Source organism: Crotalus tigris, unplaced genomic scaffold (genome assembly GCF_016545835.1).
Source record: "Crotalus tigris isolate CLP2741 ecotype Arizona unplaced genomic scaffold, ASM1654583v1 scf7180000019276.598803, whole genome shotgun sequence".
NCBI lineage: Eukaryota > Metazoa > Chordata > Lepidosauria > Squamata > Viperidae > Crotalus > Crotalus tigris.
In genome coordinates this window covers 353,294-374,681 of record NW_024097468.1, presented here as the reverse complement: position 1 = coordinate 374,681, position 21,388 = coordinate 353,294, and the positions used below count along the sequence as shown (strand labels likewise).

General features: G+C 48.7%; 1 protein-coding gene across 4 annotated transcripts in view; it reads left to right on the top strand.

Annotated features, from left to right (window-relative positions):
* The window catches only part of CNTFR (ciliary neurotrophic factor receptor), a 215,328-nt gene extending 194,986 nt beyond the window's left edge, over positions 1-20,342 (top strand). For 2 of the 4 annotated variants that reach the window (XM_039361481.1, XM_039361478.1), the window contains exons 7-9: positions 12,506-12,686; positions 17,547-17,691; positions 19,394-20,342. In XM_039361481.1, coding sequence (XP_039217415.1) covers positions 12,506-12,686; positions 17,547-17,691; position 19,394 — 327 coding nt within the window. In that variant the 3' untranslated portion in view covers positions 19,395-20,342. Of the gene's footprint in view, positions 1-12,505; positions 12,687-17,546; positions 17,692-19,325 lie in introns of all 4 variants that reach the window. The other 2 variants (XM_039361480.1, XM_039361479.1) reach the window with 2 other exon arrangements.
* Positions 20,343-21,388: the final 1,046 nt, after the last annotated feature.

Here is a 21,388-nt window from a genome sequence, read left to right as displayed (position 1 = left end):
GAGAGGAAAGGGAGAGGTTTCCAAGCTGAGCCATGCTGGCTCAGGAATTCTGGGAGTTGAAGTCCACGAGTCATAAAAGCAGGGCTTTTTTTCTCATAGAACGCCCAGAACGGAGTTCCGGCACCTTTTTTGGATAGAACCTTGTAGGGTAGGCAAGGCGGGTTGTATGACGTGTGTGAGTTCCCGCACCTATTTTTTTTTTTTTTAGAAAAAAATTACTGCATAAAAGAACCAAGGTTGTCTACCCCTGCCGTAGACAAATGGAAGGAATGTTGTCATTTCCATTCATTGCACCAGGGCGATGCCGAGTGCATCACAGCATCATCCCCAAACGATGCAACAGATGAAAGTACAACATTCCTTCCCTTCTCATGACCCTGTTGTTTCCTGACCCAAAGGTTGGTTTGGGTTGTAAACAGTCTCCTCCCACAAATCAGCAAGCGTTGTTCTGCTTGCAGAGAGGAAGGTCAGGAGCCATGGAGGGGGGGAGAGGGGACACGTGAGGCTGATTTAAGCAGCCCCTTTCATCTGGCCAAAATTGCTCACATTTTGCACCTGGGCCATGGGGATCTTTGGGGTTTCTCAGGGCAGGTGTCTTAAATTAGTCTCTTGCTTTCTAGCCTTCAACCCCCCCCCTCCTTCAGAACCGCCGCCTGCATCGGGAACACAAGTGGAAGTGGGGCCTTCCGTCCCCAGCCCTCGACTTAGGGGGCAGGGAAGCAGAGGCAGGGACACACACACACACCCCAGGGGCAGTTCACTGGGACTGAGGAGCAGGGAAAGGTCCCAGGTTGAAGGGCGGGTGTAGGGTGGGGCAGGCAGCCTTCCCCGGACCAGATGGGCCGAGCCCCCTTCTCTGGACGGACTCTCCCCCCTCCCAGTTGCGCCTGGCTGCCCCCACCCGCCTGCCCTTCCGGGTCTGATTCAGCTTCTCTCTGCCTTCAGAGAAGGGCTGTTTGCAAAGGGAGGGAGGCTAAAATGCTGCCGCTGGGCCCCTTGGGCCCCTTCCCAGACCCACATGCTTGTCACACACACACACACACACACACACACATTGCATCTCCCCCCCCCCCCATTGCATCTCTTCGCCAAGCCCGGCGTCCTCCTTCCGAGTCGGCAGCGGCTCCAGGCGAGATGAAAATACAGGTTGCAGCCCCACCGCTTCGGACGCTACTCAGCCGCTGTCCCTGCCCGCCGCCACCGCCGACTCTGCCGCCTCGGCTTCAACCGGCCTTTCCCATAAGCGAAAAGCGCTTCCGATTGCTGGGGGCGGGGTGGAGATCCTCCTTTCTCTGCAATTTGCTCCCCCCCCCCTCCACTAGAGATGTGAGGGAATAGCTGCGCTGCTCCTGTACTACAGGCTCAGTAATTCCCAGGTCTGGGGGGCCTCTTGGGGAGGAAGACCGAAAGCTTTTCCCCGGATGAAAGATCAAACCTCAACTTTGGACAGGACCGGGGGGGGGGGGGGAGAAGGAGAGACAGGTGCCCCACGTCCAAACTAGAGAGGAGAAGGTTTAAGCAATTCGGTGTTATACCCAGGCCTTGTATGTTCACACCACCTTAAATCATTCCTTGCTAAAGGTCCCCCTTTGCTAAGAACGTGTGGGGTGGTGGTGGGGGCAGTCTAGGACCTTCACCCTCAAGTGACTGGGTGCACTAAGATGACCCCTCCCCTCCAGAGAGAAAACAGTGTTTGTATGAATGCACAAAGGGGGAGGGCAAAACTCAGCCAGGGAATCTCCTGTGTCTGCCTTTCTCTCTCTCTCTCTCTCTCTCTCTCTGTGTGTGTGTGTGTGTGTGTTAGTGAGAGAGGGAGGGAGGGTGGGAGGGAGAGGAAGGAAGGAAGGAAAAGAAAGGAAGGAGAAAGAAAAAGAAAGAGAGAGAAAGAAAGGAAAGAAAGAAAGAAAGAAAGAAAGAAAGAAAGAAAGAAAGAAAGAAAGAAAGAAAGAAAGAAAGAAGGAAAGAAAGAAAGAAAGCTGGATACATCTGGAATGGTAGAGGTGTCCAGCTTGAGCAAGCAGTTGGACCAGAAACACATCAAGCAACTAACCTAGAAGTAAGGAGAAATTTTCTGACAGTTAGAACAGTGGAGCAAATTGCCTCTGGAAGTTGTGACTGTTCCAACACTGGAGGTTTTTAAGAAGAAGTTGGACAGTCATTTGTCCAAAATGATATAGGGTCTCTTATTCAAGCAGAACGAGAAGACCTTCAAGCTCCCTTCCAATTCTCTTATTCTGTTACTCTATCAATTAATCAGTGGATTAATTAGTAGGACCATTTGCCTTCAGAAGTTGTGGGTGCTCCAACACTGGAGATTTTCAAGAACAGACTGGACAGCCATTTGTCTGAAATGGTATAGGATGCGTCGTGCCAAAACCGCGCCCGCCCCATTGCCAGCAATGGAAAAAAAGTCGCGCTACGTCGTCACACCTCACATGACTGTTGCGAGTTTGATGCCCTTAGTATAGGGCAGTGGTTCTCAACCTTTTTAATACTGCGACCCCCAACCGGTCGTAAGTTGAGGACTACTCAACCGGTCATAAGTCGAGGACTACTCAACTGGTGCAGCACCGTTTGCAGAATGGGACTTTTGGCGGGCTCAGCAGGGCAGAGACAGCCTGGACAATTCCTATTCGCTTTTGAAAGCCAATAGAATTAGACTCTATTCAAGAGAGTCTATTCTAAGAGAGTCTATTCTATTGGCTTTCAAAAGCCAATAGAATAAAAGGGAGTAGCACAGCTAAGAAAAGGGGGGAAAAAATGGCGGACTGCATTGTTTGGCGACCCCCGTGAAATGGTCGTTCGACCCCAAATGGGGTCCCCACCCACAGGTTGAGAACCACTGGTATAGGGTTTCCTGCCTGAGCAGGGGGTTGGACTAGAGCAGGGGTTCCCAATTGTGGGTGCGAGACGATATTCCAGGGGGTGTGAAAACTTGGGTTTTCAAAATTATAGTGTATATGCCTAATTCGTTGCTATTATTTCAAACTTTTGTAAGAGGTGCGAGAATATATCAGAAGCATTCCAGAAAAGGTTGGGAGCTGCTGGACTAGAAGACCTCTAAGGTCCCTTCCAAGTCAGTTATTCTGTACTCTAAGGCAGAAGTCCCCAACCTTCTGGGCACCAGGGACCGGTTCTGTGGAGAGAGGTTTTTCCGCGGACCGGAGGGGGTGTGGTATCTCATGCTACTTGCATCCCATGGATGGGACTTGGCTTGTTTGCTGATATGCTGATATGCCAGTTGCTGACATGCCAGTTGCTGACTGAGGGTTGGGGATGCCTGCCCTGAAGCATCAGCCAATCAAGCCCAATTAGTTGGCCCCTTTCTCATACTGAATCCATGTCGCTTCCATTCCATAGTCCAGGACAGGGATAGGCAACCTCGGCTCTTTTCTGACTCGTGGACTTCAACCCCCAGAATTCCTGAGCCAGCCATGCTGAGGGGACGGGGGCAAGTTTCCAAGCTGAGCCATGCTGGTTCAGGAATTCTGGGAGTTGAAGTCCACGAGTCATAAAAGAGCCAAAGTTGCCTATCCCTGGCCTAAGAGGCTCACCAGTTAGAACAGGGGGACTTAGGACAGGGGTGGGCAACCTTGGCTCTTTTATGACTCCTGGACTTCAACTCCCAGAATTCCTGAGCCAGCCATGCTGAGAGGAGAGGTTTCCAAGCTGAGCCATGCTGGCTCAGGAATTCTGGGAGTTGAAGTCCATGAGTCATAAAAGAGCCACGGTTGCCTACCCCTGGTCCAGGTCATTTGTGCATTGGGTGATGATGGAGTCCGTGTCAAGGCAGAACTTCTTAAGAGCCCACAACCCATGGGGCCATTCGGCACCCAGACAGGCAGGCCGGGTCTCGGCTTCCGTGACTCGGCCTGAGAGATTGCTCAGCCTTTGTTTCTGCCTCAAAATTTTCCTTCTTTCCCCGACAGACTTTCCTGTTCTGTCTCCTCAAACACCCACCATTAAATATTTAGGGCACCTTTTCTTTTTCCCTGGCTTTTAACTTTGTAATTCAAGCCAGATTGCCCTCGCTTCCTCCTCCTGCTCCATCGCCACCGGCCTGCTCTCCTAATGCACTCAGATGCTGGCTTTAATGGATTACCTAGGATGCAACTGGATACCTTTGACTAATGGATCACTAATAGCCTGTTTCTATTTTGCAGGCTCCTTTGGTTAACTCAACCCCCCCCACCCCACCCACCCAGTGCCCACCTCCCATCTTTGCATCCTGGCTCTCACACATGTTGCCAATCATGCAGCCTTCCAGACCTTCCTCCTCCCACCCCGAGAGCCCCTCTCACCTGCCACTGCCCAGGAAGAGAAAGCCAGGGGCCTCACCAGAAGCCGGGCCCCATAGGTGGTAGAATACCTTCTGCAGGGGGAGGACCAAATCCCAGAATCCACCTTGCTAAAAGTGAAAGAAATAAGACAGAGGAGCAGTGATTTGCCAGTGGGTTCAAGTAGAGGATGGACAGCATCTCTGAAGAAGTCAAATCCAATAAAGGAGAATATCTGTAGCTCAGGGTTGAAATGAGGGGTCCTTAATGCTCTCTGAGCTGGGTTGTTTTCTTGCAGACATTTCATGACCCAAACTAGGTAACATCATCAGGGCTAGAAGGAAATGAGAGTTGTGGAGAGAAGGAGAAAGAGAGAAAGAGGAGGAGGAGGAGGAAAACTGTGGGGTCCTTGGTGCTCTCTGAGCCTGGTGGTTTTCTTGCAGACATTTCATGACCCAAACTAGGTAACATCATCAGTGCTACAAGGGAAATGGGTTGGCGAGGAGGAGAAAGAGAAGGAGGAGGAGGACAGTGGGGTCCTTGGTGCTCTCTAAGCTGGGTTGGTTTTTTTTCATGACCCAGATTAGGTAACATCATCAGTGCTACAAGGGAAATGGAGGAGGAGGAGGAGGAGGAGAGGAGAACTGTGGGGTTCTTGGTGCTCTCTGAGCTAGGTTGTTTTCATGCAGACCTTTCATGACCCAATTAGGTAACATCATCAGTGCTAGAAGGAAGAAGGAGGAGGAGGAGGAGGAGGAGGAGGAGGAGAGAACTGTGGGGTTCTTGGTGCTCTCTGAGCTAGGTTGTTTTCATGCAGACCTTTCATGACCCAATTAGATAACATCATCAGTGCTAGAAGGAAGAAGGAGGAGGAGGAGGAGGAGGAGGAGGAGGAGGAGGAGGAGGAGGAGGAGGAGGAGAGAACTGTGGGGTTCTTGGTGCTCTCTGAGCTAGGTTGTTTTCATGCAGACCTTTCATGACCCAATTAGGTAACATCATCAGTGCTAGAAGGGAGGAGGAGGAGGAGGAGGAGAGGAGAACTGTAGAGTCCTGGTGCTCTCTGAGCTTGGTTGTTTTCTTGCAGACATTTCATGACCCAAACTAGGTAACATCATCAGTGCTAGAAGGGAAATGGGTTGGCAGAGAGGAGAGGAGGACTGCGAGGGGGTCTTTGATGCTCCATGAGCTTAGTTGTTTTCTTGCTGATGTTTCCTGACCCAAACTCACGGCCATTGAAGATGTTACCTAGTTTGGGTCTTGAAACATCTGCAAGAAAACAACCAAGCTCAGAGAGCACCCATGACCTCTCAAGTCAATCCCACCACTTTTCAGGAAGACTCAAAGAAACTGGGCCAGATTCAAAGAAAGGGTAAGGAGAAGCTTGAAGACTAGAAACTCACGTTCTTTGAAGGGAGGTAGAAAAGGATGAATAGGTTTGGACCTTGGAAGAGATGACCCAGGGCCCTTTCCAGCTCTGGCATTCTCAGAACGTCTTCACCCTGCTGTTAAATTAATTGTGGAGGGGGTCCTGCAGAACATGGTCATAAAAGTTAATGGTGGTCACATCCCTGTGATCAAATCTCCGCCTGTGCTTTGTAGACATTGCACTCACAATCTCCATACAAATGCAGAGCTTCAGTTCCACAATCAGGGCTACCAGCTTGCCTTTTTTTGAGCACGTCCTGTGGACACCTGTATCAGAAGATACTAAGGTGGCCATGAGTTTAGAAATCCAGAGATGGACCTTTAGTCCCTGATGATCTTTGTGCTCCCTGTCTGGTTGCTGGGGATGGTATTACACTTGGGTGCTGCCCAGGACCTTCTCAGAGGCATCATGTTGGCACCACAGGAAAAAAACGCCAGAAATGTTCAGAAGGGGGACCTGATTTTCATTGAGGTGGTTCCCCTGAAAGGTTGTTGACCTGCTTTTCAGAATACAATCCTGGATCCAGTCAGGAACAAAATGAGTTTTACGGCGTGTAAAAATGAGTGCATATGTGGCTGTGTTAATTAGTCATTGGCTGGCTACCGCTAATTAGTAAACCATGTCAAGTCAAACCAGACTCTTGGCCAATGTCTGGATAAATGGCCACCATTGCAACATGTCCATCTCTTCCCAAAAAGACTCCAAGGATCTCAATAGAATAACAGAATCACAGAGTGGAAGGGACCTTGGAGGTCTTCTAGTCCAACCCCCTGCTTAAACAGGAAACGCTATACCATTTCAGGCAAGTGGCTGTCCAATCTCTTCTTAAAGATATCCAGTGATGGAGCACCCACTACGTCTGGAGGCAAGCTGTTCCACTGGTTAATTGTCCTCACCGTGAGGAAGTTTCTCCTTAGTTCCCGGCTGCTTGATTAGTTTCCACCCATTGTTTCTTAACTTGCCTTTTGTTGCTTTGGTTGGTAGGTTGAACCCCTCTTCTTTGTGGCAGCCCCTCAAATATTGGAAAACTGCTATCATGTCACCCCTAGTCCTTCTCCTTCACTAGACTAGACATACCCAATTCCTGAAACCGTTCTTCGTATGTTTGAGTCTCCGGCTGCCTGATCAACTTGACCTGTCTATCCTTTCTCCAGTGTCTTTCCCTTTTTCACTCAACCTTACACTGGGCACAATCCTAGTCCATCATAACTGAGTTTTTCTAGGCCAGTGGTGGCGAACCTATGGCACGCGTGCCAGAGGCGGCACTCAGAGCCCTCTCTGTTGGCACACGTGCCACTGCTGCTAGCAGCAGGTGTATCAGGCCGCCTGGAGCAGGAGCCCTGCTCAACACAAAGAAGGCGGAGCGGCTGACTAGCAAGCTTGAGTAGAGGTGGTAGAGCAGAGGTCACCAACCATTGTCAATTGGTGGACTGGAAGAAAAGGGAGGGGAAGCATTTTACATGTGTGCATGGGGCCGCGAGCACGCACATGCTGCAAATCGGGCGGGGCTAGTGCCTGCATGATACTAGCTTTGCCCCATTCTTGCATGATGCAGCGCCTTGTATCTGCACCCCGCGGCACGGCCACTTTTGCACCTTGCAGCACGGTGGCCCATTTTTGCGCTCCCGGTGTTTGCATGCCCGGGCACTTTGCAATAAATAATTGGGTTTTGAGTTGCGGTTTGGGCACTCGGTCTCTAAAAGGTTCGCCATCATTGTTCTAGGCCATCACCACTTCATGTCACATGGTGTCAGAATGCCAGCTTGTGCTCGCTGATCACCACTTGAAGGGATCAGTCAGTCTTTTGGGAAATTGTTTTAGTGATCACTTCATATTTTTTTTTTACTTTCAGTTTTCACGTTCATAATGAGCCATCCTGGCCCTCTTTACGTTTGTCTTACCAAGTGCATATCTTAAGATAGTTTCTGGGTATTTTAGACCGTCGTTTTTTCTGTTCCCACCACTCTTAACAATAGATTCACTGAACGATATAAACGATATAAGAGGACAATTTACCTGCTAATCTCACTCACTTCTCAGTTCTGAGAGTTTCTTCAGGCTGGTTTGTTGGTTTGTTGGTTTTTTTGAGGGATCCTTGGTGCACTCTGAGCTTGTTTGTTTTCTTATAGACGTTTCATTAACCTAACTAAGTAACATCATCAGTGCTAGTGGACTGATAATGTTACCTAGTTAGGGTAATGAAACGTCTGCAAGAAAACAACCAAGCTCAGAGAGCACCAAGGACCCCTCATTTCAGCTCTGAGCTACAAATATTCTCCTTCATTGATTTGGGTTTGGGGGGGGTGTCACAGCTCTTTGTTTGTGGGACGTTTGGGCGCCCCTATTAGTCTTCCTTTATCCCACAGTCTCTCACAATCCAAACGATCAGACCTACAGTCAACAAAGCCAAAGATAAGCCTTACATGTACTTGGTCTCTCCCCGTTATCCATCCTCTCTTAGCTATCTGATCTCCTGTCTGTCTCTTGGCCTCTTCGGAGCATATCCTGTTCATCTAGTATTCCTTTCTCCCTGCAGCCTTCTCTGAAATCTCCGAAGCAGAACATTAACTGCTGCGGGAGGAGCGGGTGCAATGATTGCTAATTTGCGCATCGTCTTGTGTCTCCCTTGTTGGGTGGAGGTCCCTATCCCAATCTTTTCTGAGCTGTAGAGCTGCTAGTTACTGAAAACTGAATATTAAAATAATATTGATTTAAAAAAAAACAACAACCCAAAACTGTAATTAGGCCAACAGGCAATGCAACCCCAATTCATTTAGGTGGAAAAGAAATTGGAGTTCTGGCAGACTTTTAGAACCACTGGGCTGGAAGGTACCTTGAAGGTCATCTAGTCCAACCCCTGCCTGAGGCAGGAATCCTCATACCATTTCAGACAAATGGCCGTCCAGTCTCTTATTAACAATCTCTGGTGTTGGAGACCCACAACTTCTGAACGCAAGCTTTTCATTGTCAGGAAATTCCTCCTTAGCTCCAGGTTGTTTCTCTCCTTGATTAGTTTCCATCTGTTGCTTCTGGTCCTGCCTGCGGGTGCTTTGGAGAATAAGGTGACCCCCCCCTCTTCTTTGGGACAGCCTCTCAGATATTGGAAGACTGCTATCATGTCACCCCAGTCCTTCTCTTCATTGTTGTTAGTTGCGAAGTCGTGTCCGACCCATCGCGACCCCATGGACAATGTTCCTCCAGGCCTTGCTGTCCTCTACCATCTTCTGGAGTCCATTTAAGCTCAGGCCTACTGCTTCAGTGACTCCATCCAGCCCCCTCATTCTCTGTCATCCCCTTCTTCTATTGCCCTCCATCTTTCCCAGCATTAGGCTCTTCTCCAGTGAGTCCTTCCTTCTCATTAGGTGGCCAAAGTACTTGAGTTTCAACTTCAGGATCTGGCCTTCTAAAGAGCAGTCAGGGTTGATCTCCTCCAGGACTGACTGGTTTGATCGCCTTGCAGTCCAGAGGACTCGCAGGAGTCTTCTCCAGCACCATAGTTCAAAGGCCTCAATTCTTTGGCACTCAGCCTTTCTTATGGTCCAACTTTCACAGCCATACATTGCAACTGGGAATGTATTACCTACCCAATTCCTGCACATGTTTCAGCCTCTCACAACTTCTGGCGGCAAGTTGTTCCACTGATTAATTGTTCTCACTGTCAGGAAATTCCTCCTGATTTCCAGGTTGGATCTCCCTCTGAGGATCTTCTTCTTGTCCTACCCTCAGGTGCTTTGGAGAGTAAATAGACATCTTCTTCTCTGTGACCTTCAGGTATTGGGAGATGCCATCCTGTCTCCCCTAAGCCTATTCTTTGTGAGGCCAAACATACCTAGATCACTTAGCTGTTCATCATACAACATAGCCTCCAGAGTCCTAATCGTCTTCGTAGCTCTTCTTTGCACTCTTTCTAAGCGTCTTTTTTTTTATGGTGTGAAGCAGAACCTTGGTAAGGCCAGACTTGGAATACTGCATCCAGTTTTGGTCACCATGATGTAAAAAAGATGTTGAGACTCTAGAAAGAGTTCAGAGAAGAGCAACAAAGATGATTAGGGGACTGGAGGCTAAAACATATAAGGAACGGTTGCTAGAATTGGGTATGTCTAGTTTAACGAAGAGAAGGACAAGGGGGGACATGATAGCAGTATTCCAATATCTCAGGGGCTGCCATAAAGAAGAGGGAATAAAGCTATTTTCCAAAGCACCTGAAGGCAGGACAAGAAGCAACGGGTGGAAACTAATCAAGGAGAGAAGAAACCTAGAACTAAGGAGAAACTTCTTGACAGTGAGAACAATTAATCAGTGGAACAGCCTGCCTCCAGAAGCAGTAAATGCTCCAACACTGGAAGTTTTTAAGAAGAGACTGGACAGCCATTTGTCCGAAATGGTATAGGGTTTCCTTCCTGAGCAGGGGGTTGGACTAGATGACCTCCAAGGTCCCTTCCAACTTTACTACTATTACTATTTATCTTCTTAGGCTCATAAACCCACAGGGAAGAGGTCTATACACAGGAAATAAAAAATATGTCTTCTCTGGGAGAAACACTGACAGAGGAGGGCAAAGTATTAGGTGCATTAAATCATTCCATACTGGATAAATTGAAACCAGATGGCTGACTGAAAGCACCATCCATGCTTAGATATTGTGGGGACATGTAGATCCGGATACTGGTGGCGCCTTATTAAAAGAATATCGGCTTTGGGGAAATCCAGTCCATGGGCTGCAGCTAAGGAAAGCTGAGGCTTTTTAATAACATATTTGGGGGACCCTTCCTTATATGTGGGTCTTATAGAAACCATCCCATAATACCCATAATGCAAATGACTTGAGGGAAAGATCCTGGTGCTTTATAAAAATGGAAAGCAATTGAAAAAAGGAGAGGTGGCTAGAATATTATCCCTGTTGACATAAGCATGGCCTTCCAAGGACTCAAGAAAGCTCTGCCTGACAGACAGTCCTGTCAAAATAATGTCCGCTGGGTCACCAACGTGTGGAGAGTGAAAAACCACAACAACGGAAAGCATCGGATCTTGTTTATTGATGTAGCCTTGCCAGCAACTGAACTGTCTCTTCTCCAGCGGATTTCAACCGTTGAGTGCTTGTTTGCTCTCTGCCGGGTGCGTTTGACAGCTGGACTATTGGCTGTCAGGCCTCATTCCTAATATTGTCTCAGCACAGATGCTTCTATCTGATGACCGTCCTCTTTGGAAGGACTTCAGCTGCAGGAACTGGGTATGGCCAGGCTAGAGAAAAGAAGAACTAGGGGTGACATGATAGCAGTCTTCCAGTCTCCGAGGGGCTGCCCCGAAGAAGAGGGGATCTGCCTACTTTCCAAAGCACCAGAAGGGCAAGACAAGAAACAAGGGATGGAACTGATCAAGGAGAGAAGCAACCTGGAATTAAGGAGGAATTTCCTGATGGCCAGAATAATTAACCAGTGGAAGGGCTTGCGTTCAGAAATCATGGGCGCTTCATCACTGGAGGCTTTTAAGAGAAGACTGAACAGCCACTTGTCTGAAATAAGTGAAATAAGCCACTTGTCTTCTGGTTGAGCAGGGGATTGGACTAGAGCAGTGGTTCTCAACCTGTGGGTCGGGACCCCATTTGGGGTCGAACGACCATTTCACGGGGGTCGCCAAACAACGCAGTCCGCCATTTTTCCCCCCCTTTTCCTTAGCTGTGCTACTCCCTTTTATTCTATTGGTTTTTGAAAGCCAATAGAATAGACTCTCTTGAATAGAGTCTAATTCTATTGGCTTTCAAAAGCCAATAGGAATTGTCCAGGCTGTCTCTGCCCTGCTGAGTCCGCCAAAGTCCCATTCTGCAAACGGTGCTGTACCAGTTGAGTAGTCCTCGACTTACGACTGGTTGAGTAGTCCTCGACTTACGACCGGTTGGGGGTCGTAGCATTAAAAAGGTTGAGAACCACTGGACTAGAGGATCTCCAAGGTTCCCTGCCAGCTCTATTCTGATTACAGAATGATTAGCTAGCGAGAGAGAGGGGGGGCATGGTGGTGCAGTGTTTAGAATGCACTATTGCAGGCAAACTCTGCCGATTGCCAGCAGTTCAATCCTGACCAGGTCAAGGCTGACTCAGACTTCCGTCCTTCCAAGGTCAGTAAAATGAGGACCTAGATTGTTGGGGGCAAGATGCTGAATCTGTAAAGAGTGCTAGAAAGCACTGTGAAGCGGTATATAAGTCTAAGTGCTGCTGTTATTGCTATTAGCCAATCTCCTACATCACTGCATTTGTCCCAATCCAGATGTTCCTACAGGGTCACGTTCTTCCACTGCTCAGTGTTTGCATTGACATGTTTGGGGTGCCACATTCTTCCCCCTGGATGTTGCGTGTAGTGCCTCTTTCAATTTTCCATAGAATTCCTCAGGATGTGCCAACATGCCCAAGGAGGGCACAAATTGGTGTAATGCTGAGGTTTGTGGGATATCCAGTCGATTGCAACAGCCACTGGATCCTGCCAGTCACCATAGGTTGTGACATTTAAATCTGAATGAACAGACCGAGTTCTGGGAGCTGGAAGTTCACAAGTCATAAAAGGTGCCAAGGTTGGACACCTCTGGATGTGCTGGCTGGGGAATTCTGGGAGTTGAAGTCCTGAAGTCTTAAAAGTGGCCAGGTTTGAAGATTCCTATTGTAGAAAGCCAGTGAAGTAGCACGCAGGGCTTCCAAGCTTGGAAGGAATCTCCAACTTTCAAGGCTGTGATGGATGGGTTGAGTCTCCAGAAGGCTTGAAGTCTTTTTAAGACGCCCCCTTTCCCATAATCTCTCCCTTCTCGCCCCCACAGGTGGAGCTCTCCGATGGGACCTCCCACATCATCACCGACGCCTATGCCGGGAAAGAATACATCATCCAGGTGGCCGCCAAGGACAATGAGATCGGCACCTGGAGTGATTGGAGTGTGGCCGTCCATGCCACACCCTGGACGGAAGAGCCAAAGTACCTCACCACCGAAGCCCAGGGAGCAGGTGATGAGCAGAAGAAGCAGCCAGCCTTGCAGTGTTGGTTTAATTGTGGGAAGGGGTGGGGGGACTCGTTTGTGAGTCATGATGCACAAGGCAGCGTCAGGCTACCCACGTGGAACCTCCTTATTCAGAGGCAACCTATCGCAATACCACACTAGTGAGGCCGCACTTGGAATAGTGTGTCCAGCTCTGGTCACCACAATACAGAAAAAGATCTTGAGACTCTGGAAAAAGTGCAGAGAAGAACAATTAAGTAGATTAGGGGACTGGAGGTTAAAACGTACGAAGAACGGTTGCAGGAATTGGGTATGTCTACTCTGGTAAAAAAAAAAAAGCTGGGTGACGTAATAAGCATTTTCCACTCCTTGTGGGACTATCACAGGGAAGAGGGGGTTGATTTGTTCTCCAAAGCACCTGAAGGCAGGACAAGAAGTAATGGGTGGAAGCTTGTTAGGGAGCAATCCAATCTAGAAATAATGAAAAAATGTCCTGATAGTGAGAACAATTATTCGATACTGTCGAACAGTTTGCATCCAAGCTCAGAGAGCTTCAAGGACCCCACAGTTCTCCTCCTCCTCCTCCTCCTCCTCACCATCCCCACTCCCTTCTAGCACTGATGATGTTTCCTAGTTGGGTAATGAAATGTTTGCAAGAAAACCCCCCAGTTCAGAACACTAAGAACCTCTTCCTCCCTTCCTTCCTTCCTTCCTTCCTTCCTTCCTTCCTTCCTTCCTTCCTTCCTTCCTTCCTTTCTTTCTTCCCTCCCTCCCTCCTTCCTCTTCCTCCTCCTCCTCCTCCTCCTCCTCCTCCTCCTCCTCCTCCTCCTCCTTTCCACCAACCCTGCTCTCTTCTAGCACTGATGATGTTTCCAAGTTGGGTAATGAAATGTTTGCAAGAAAAACCCCCAGCTCACAGCACTAAAGACCCCTTCCTTCCTTCCTTCCTTCCTTCCTCCTCCTCCTCCTCCTCTTCCTCCTCCTCCTCCTCCTCCACCTCCTCCTTTCCATAAACCCCACTCCCTCCTAGCACTGGTGATGTTTCCTAGTTAGGTAATGAAACGTCTTTAAGAAAACAACCCAGCTCAGACAGAACCAAGGACCCCACAGTTCAACCTGAGCTACAAATACTCTCTTCTATTAGTAGTTTTAGTTGCTTCTCTATATGGACTCATTCCACTGGTTGGGATTGATGAGGAAGAGCAGAGGAACATGGAGAGCTTTGGCATCAACCTCTAGTTTCAGTGTTGTTACATTCTGAACAAGATGACCGTCTCTCACGAGAGAGCTAAAAAAAAACATTAGCCATGGGACGGTGTCGGTATTTACCCATCGCTGTTCTCTGGTCAAATTCCAGGACCCAAAACATTGCCCAGAGTTGTGTGAAGGGCCCCTTTGCTTCCTGCTTCCTTTGTTGCCTTCCTGTGACTTCCAGCTCTTTGATTCAGTATTTCTGGGAAGCCTCAAGTGAGAACAATTAATTAGTGGAACAGAAGTTGTGACTGCTCCATTGGTGGAAGATTTGAAGAAGACACTGGACAGCCATTTGTCCAGAATGGTATAGGATCTCTGGCCATGGAAACAGGGTTGGACTAGAAGACCTCCAAGGTCCCTTCCAACTCTGTCATTTTGTTCTGTTGTTGTTTCTATGATCGTGTGTATCAATCAAGCCCAAAGAAAGTCCAGAATGCTATCAGATCTCTTACCATGGACGGGGTTGGACTAGAAGACCTTCAAGGTCCCTTCCATGTTATTCTATGTTCTATGTTCTAACTCAAGAACCCCCAGACTGGACGGATGCCAGCAAAATGTAGCAGAGTTCTGGGCAACTTTTCCAAGCCAAATGAGGTCAACAGAGGAGAACAGCCGTGCCCATAAATAAGCACTGCCTCTGCTCGGAACTGGAGGTCAAACTTAGTCTGGGTCAGCGGTAGGCAACCTTGATTCTTTTAATGACTCGTGGACTTCAACTCCCAGAATTCCTGAGCCAGCATGGCTCAGCTTGGAAACCTCTCCCTTTTCCCTCAGCATGGCTGGCTTAGGAATTCTGGGAGCTGAAGTCTACGAGTCATAAAAGAGCCAAGGTTACCTACCCCTAGTCTGGATGATATTTTTTTGCTCAAACTGAAAAGTGAAAAACACCAATTGCCCTAAAGGCCACAAGAGGGTGCCAGTGGTGGCCTTAAGAGGTTTTTCTGGTGGGGCTTTTCTGCCCCCTGGTGGCCATTTGACCACACGCAAGCTGGAAGCGCAACCTTTTCCTGTTGCGTTTTTAACCCTAAATCCTTGTGAATTCAAGTAAGGTTTCATCAGCCTTTTTAAGTGCAGGAAATCCATTCAGGCAGAAAAGGAACACACGACTTTAGGGCACTAAGTAAGGAAGGTTGTTTTGAAACAGATGCAAACCAGCCGTTAGCAGTCAGGAGGGGTGTTTTATTGCCTTTTTCTTCTTCGACAAGGGAGCTGGTGATGAATTGGGGGGGGGAATAGTTGTTAATTAGTGCCTCTCTCCCCTGTCCTTTCTTCAGGACATTAATAAATGCACAGAAGCCTTTTTAACCCTTGTAGGAACTTTGTTAAGATTGTTCTTGCTTGGGCTGTGTTCACCCAATACACCTTTGTCAACTCGATTGCTGTTCATACAGAATCAAATGCAGAACCCCCCCCCCAAATAAATCTATGTATTTGTTTATTTAGCAGTGTACAACAGAAGAATTCCCTCTAGAAAATAATGGGAGGGACTTGTGCAGACAAAAGGATGCACTCAGAATAACAGAGTTGGAAGGAACCTTGGAGGTCTTCTAGTCTAGCCCCCTGCTCAGGCAGGAAACTCTATACCATTTCAGACAAATACCCTGTTTCCCCGAAAATTAAGACCTAATCGGAAAATAAGCCCTAGCATGATTTTTCAGGATGCTTGTAATATAAACCCCCCCCCCAAAGCCTCAGTTAAGATTGTCAGCTGGACGGACGCATTTAGTACCGTATTTCCCTGAAAGTAAGACCTAACTGGAAAATAAGCCCCAGGTCTTATAATAATAATAATATAATAATAATAGTAAAGTTGGAAGGGACTTTGGAGGCCATCTAGTCCAACCCCCTGCTCAGGCAGGAAACCCTACACCATTTTGGACAAATGGCTGTCCAGTCTCTTCTTAAAAACCTCCAGTGTTAGAGCATTCACCGCTTCTGGAGACAGGTTGTTCCACTGATTAACTGTTCTCACTGTCAGGAAGTTTCTCCGTAGTTCTAGGTTGCTTCTCTCCTTGATTAGTTTCCACCCATTGCTTCTTGTCCTGCCTTCAGGTGCTTTGGAAAATAGCTTGATTCCCTCTTCTTTGTGGCAGCCCCTGAGATATTGGAACACTGCTATTATGTCTCCCCTTTTCAGCGAAATACGGTAGCTATCCAGTCTCTTCTTGAAAACCTCCAGTGATGGAGCAGCCATAACTTCTGGAGGCCAGCAGTTCCACTGATTAATTGTTCTCACTGTTAGGAAATTTCTCCTTAGTTCTAGGTTGGATGTCTCCTTGGTTAGTTTCTATCTATTGCTTCTTTTTCCTGCCTTCAGGGGTTTTGGAGAATAAGTTGCGCCCTCTTCTTTTGGCAGCCCCCCCACACACACACACAAGCCTTCTCTTCATTAGACTAGTCCATGGGTAGGCAACCTTGGCTCTTTTATGACTCGTGGACTTCAACTCCCAGAATTCCTGAGCCAGCCATGCTGAGGGGAAAGGGAGAGGTTTCCAAGCTGAGCCATGCTGGCTCAGGAATTCTGGGAGTTGAAGTCCACGAATCATAAAGCAGCCTAGGCCTAGGGCAAGGGTAGGAAACCTTGGCTTTTTTATGACTCGTGGACTTCAACTCCCAGAATTCCTCAGCCAGCCATGCTGAGGGGAAAGGGAGAGGTTTCCAAGCTGAGCCATGCTGGCTCAGGAATTCTGGGAGTTGAAGTCCACGAGTCATAAAAGCGCCAAGGTTGCCTACCCCTGGATTAGACGTACCCAGTTCCTTGCAAGCCTCAAGTCCTAACACAGTGCAATGCCAAAGATACCAACTGAAGAAATGTCATTCAAAAAATTAGACTACCAACTGCAGACCCTGACACAGGAAGCTCAAATCCCAGGGCCATCCTATTCGTGGGCCAGATGCCCACGGAGACGAAAGGGGGCAGAACCAGGAGGCCCCCAATTGTCTTGCTGGCCTTGAGTCTTCTGGAAGAAGAGCCTCTTGGTGGTGGCAGCATTTTAGGCCGTGTTTGGGTCTGGGGTGTTGACTGAAAGGCTGCAGTCTGAGAGACAGGGTGGCCACAGCAAAGTCAGCCCCTCTTCATTGCCCAGACCTCCAGTACAAGCCGCAATCATGACAATAGTTTCCTTCCAAGGCTACAGAATTCATCCTTGGTTGTTCTACATCAGTGGTTCTCAAACTTTTTAATGCTGTGACCCCCAACCGGTCGTAAGTCGAGGACTACTCAACCGGTCGAAAGTCGAGGACTACTCAACTGGTGCAGCACCGTTTGCAGAATGGGACTTTTGGCGGGCTCAGCAGGGCAGAGACAGCCTGGACAATTCCTATTGGCTTTTGAAAGCCAATAGAATTAGACTCTATTCAAGAGAGTCTATTCTATTGGCTTTCAAAATAGAATAAAAGGGAGTAGCACAGCTAGGAAAAAGGGGGGAAAAATGGCGGACTGCGTTGTTTGGCGACCCCCATGAAATGGTCGTTCGACCCCAAATGGGGTCCCGACCCACAGGTTGAGAACCACTGTTCTACATGGAGGTGCAGGTGTTGAATTGGGGTTGGGGCAAAAAACCCAAACTTGACCTTCATTTCCTGGAAGGGTCTCCTCTTTTCCCCCCTGCAGAGAGCACCACCAGCACCACCTCCACGTTCAAGGCGCCCCCCACCACCAGGATCTATGACTCAGAGGAACAAAGCAGCGATGAAGCCGTGTCACCTTCTGTGGTCCCAGGCCTGGCTTTGGTGGCCTTCGCCCTTCACTTAATCTAGTGAGTATCTTGTCCAGCAAGGTTTTTCCTGGGGTGGGAAGAGGGTTCAAGGACAGACCAAGAAGGGAGGTGGCAAAGAGAACAGGTGACAAGAAAGGTCCTAAAATGGGGCAAAAACCACTTAACCAATGTCTCGCTTAGCCACAGAAATGTTGGGCTCAACTGGGATTATAAGTCACGGACTACTTGTAGTTTCTTCTGGGCCAGGGGTAGGCAACCTTGGCTCTTTTATGACTCGTGGACTTCAACTCCCAGAATCCCTGAGCCAGCATCGGAGAACTATGGCCCCTTCATGACTCGTGGACTTCAACTCCCAGAATTCCTGAGCCAGCCAACCTCTCCCTGTCCCCTCAGCATGGCTGGCTTAGGAATTCTGGGAGTTGAAGTCCACCAGTCATAAAAGAGCCAAGGTTGTCTAACTTTGGCCTGGGCCTAGGCTGCTTTATGACTCGTGGACTTCAACTCCCAGAATTCCTGAGCCAGCCATGCTGAGGGGAAAAGGAGAGGTTTCCAAGCTGAGCCAGGCTGGCTCAGGAATTTTGGGAGTTGAAGTCCAAGAGTCATAAAAGAGCCAAGGTTGCCTACCTCTGACCTGGGCCTAGGCTGCTTTATGACTCGTGGACTTCAACTCCCAGAATTCCTGAGCCAGCCTGGCTCAGCTTGGAAACCTCTCCCTTTCCCCTCAGCGTGGCTGGCTCAGGAATTCTGGGAGTTGAAGTCCATGAGTCATAAAAGAGCCACGGTTGCCTACCCCTGTTCTGGGCCAATCATGTCTTTCTAAACTTCTAACAAAGTTTCTGTCCAGTTGTTGACCAGATTAGAAATAACAACCGTAACCCTTGCCCCGAGAATAAGAATCAGGGTCCCTATAGAATTAGCGAAAAAGAAATGGAGCTCTTCTTTAAAGAAAATAAAGAGGAAGACACAACATTACAAAATGTATGGGATACAGCTAAAGCTGTATTTTAGAGGCATAGCTATAACATATAGGGCAGTGATGGTGAACCTTTTAGAGACCGAATGCCCAAACTGCAACCCAAAACCCACTGATGTATCATCGGGTGCCGGGTGGGCGTGGCCCATTGGGTGGGCGTGGCTGCAGTGGTAACGGCAGACTGGATGGGACTAAAAAGTTCAATCAATCAATTCCAACTTTGCGAGATCTTTTTTTTTCCGCGAGAAGTTGAAATTGACTGATTGATTGAACCTTTTTTTTTTTTTTTTGCGCACGGCGGCAGAGGCCTAAAGCGAGAAGGTTTTATAAAACCCAGCTGAAGTCCTAGGAGAGGGGCGACGGCACGTGTGCCCACAGAGAGGGCTCTGAGTGCCGCCTCTGGCATGCATGCCATAGGTTCACCACCACGGATACAGGGCAAAGAAAAATAAACAGAGAAGACAGCAATACGTAGTATTAAAAGAAAAATTTGGAAAACTAGAATCAGAACTACAGAAAAACCCGCAGAAAAAGACTTTGAAAAGAGAAATGGAAACAATAAAGCAGAAACTAAACTTGTTGGCAGAGCAGATAAAGAATCGGGTCCCTTTTAAAAAAAGGACCCATGTTCCTCAGCCTGGCCCTGAGGTTGCCCGAGAGGCGGAGAAGGCAGCCTTTCCTTCTCTCTTCCTTCTTCCAGACTCGAAGGCCACCAACTCACCCGAGCGACTGTCTTCTCTTTCCCTCTGTTTTGCACATGGTCTGAAGGATGCGTCTTTTTCTCTTCATGGCTTCGCTTCCTGGAAGGACGAGTCCTTGGGAGACCCAGGCGTCCCCAGCTCCCCCTTCGCCCACCCACCACAACCTGCCCTGGATGGAGCCCATGCCAGACCGATGGCGGGTGGGAACGAGGAAGCAGCCCTCCGGAACACGCCAGGGAGGAGCACCCGGCCTTGGGCTCGGATTATACAGCTAAGCCACCAAGCCAAAGATGCTTCCTTCAGCCGCCAAGGCAGGACCCTCAAGCGTGTGGACGGGGCAGCCCAGACCAGAGGTCCCCCCCCGGAGGGGGCCACACCAAGCTGGGAGCTCTCCGCTTTTCTGAACTGTGAGAAGATGAACTTGTGAGACCTCAGCCAAGCAAAACAAGGAAACGAGGGTGGGGACCCGGATCCTCCCACAGACGCCCCCCCTGTGAGCCCCAAGACTTCCATATAACAGGTTGAGAGGGGTCTTTTTCTGCCTGCACTGACATCCTTGTTGCCGAAAGATGGGGGCTGTTCCTGGACCACCCCCTTGTCTCCCCCTCTTTGTAACAGAGTCCGTTCAGTTTATACAAGGATCATTGGGGTTTCTGTACTGCTCTTATTACGGGGTGGGGGGTGGAGGATGGGATCCACACCGGTGGGGGGTTCTGTAACTAAGCCGAGACACTCTACTCACACACACCCCAGCTCATCCTGTTCCCCCAACCCGTTTTGTAATGTTCCCCTCCTCTCCTGCCCCAGACCCACGTCGGATCTCGCCCCTCTCCCGTCGGGGTGCAGCATTTAAGACCGTAAGCCCTTCTATGCCCCCTGGATTGTACGCCGTCTTTGAACTTTTTATAGATGTACATAGAAATTTTAAGACTCAACATGCACACACAAACACGCACCGGCACCGGAAGGCAGAGAAGCAGAGAAGATACTCATTAAATGTGACCATTTCATTACAACTTTTGCGGATGTGCTTGTGTGGCCTCCTTTCCCTCGCCAGGTTGACGGTCTGCAGAAAGAGGGGCTGGGGGGGGGGTCCATAAAAGATAGGATTTGGGCGGAGCCAGGCTCTGTTGGGGCATACGTGTCTGCCAGGTTAGGTCAAAAAAGTCAAGATGGTGGCAACAGCGATGTGATCGAGTCGCCACCTATTTTTCACGTTTAATGCAAGTCTCCTGGTGTTTTGGAAAATAATGCATCGACAGAAGAGAACATTTATTGCTCAGGATTGGATTTGGAACTCTCTGAGCTTGGCAGTTTTCTTGCAGACATTTTTATTACCCAATCAGAGAATATCACCAGTCCTGGAAGGGAGGGGAATTTGCAGGGAGGAGGAAGAGATGGGAGAGGAGGAGGAGGAGGAGAAACGGAGGAGGAGGAGAGAGGAAGAGGATAACTGTGGGGTCCTTGGTGCTCTCTGAGCTTGATGGTTTCTTGTAGACATTTTATTACCCAACTAGGTAACATCATCAGTGCTAGGAGAGAGAGGAGTTTGTGGAGAGGAGGAGAAAGAGGAAGAGAAGGAGGAGGAGGACTGTGGGGTCCTTGGTGCTCTCTGAGCTTGGTGGTTTTCTTGCAGATGTTTCATGACTCAACTAGATAACATCATCAGTGCTAGAAGGGAATGTGAGTTGTGAAGGAGAAGGAGAGAGAAAGAAGAAGAGGAGAACTGTGGGCTCCTTGGTGCTCTCTGAGCTTGGTGGTTTTCTTTCATGACCCTAACAGGGAACATTATCAATGCTGGAAGGAGGGGTGGGCTTTGCAGGGGGGAGGAGGAGAACTGTGGGGTCTTTGGTGCTCTCTGAGCTTGGTAATTTTCTTGCAGACGTTTCATGACCCAACTAGGGAACATCATCAGTGCTAGCAGGGAGTAGGATACAAGAGGCATTTCTAAATTACCTTGTCCACTTAAGCCAATGTTTCGCAATCTTGACCACTTGAAGATGGATGAACTTCAACTCCCAGAATTCCCCAGCCAGCCAAGAAAGAGACTCAGGAGGATTCT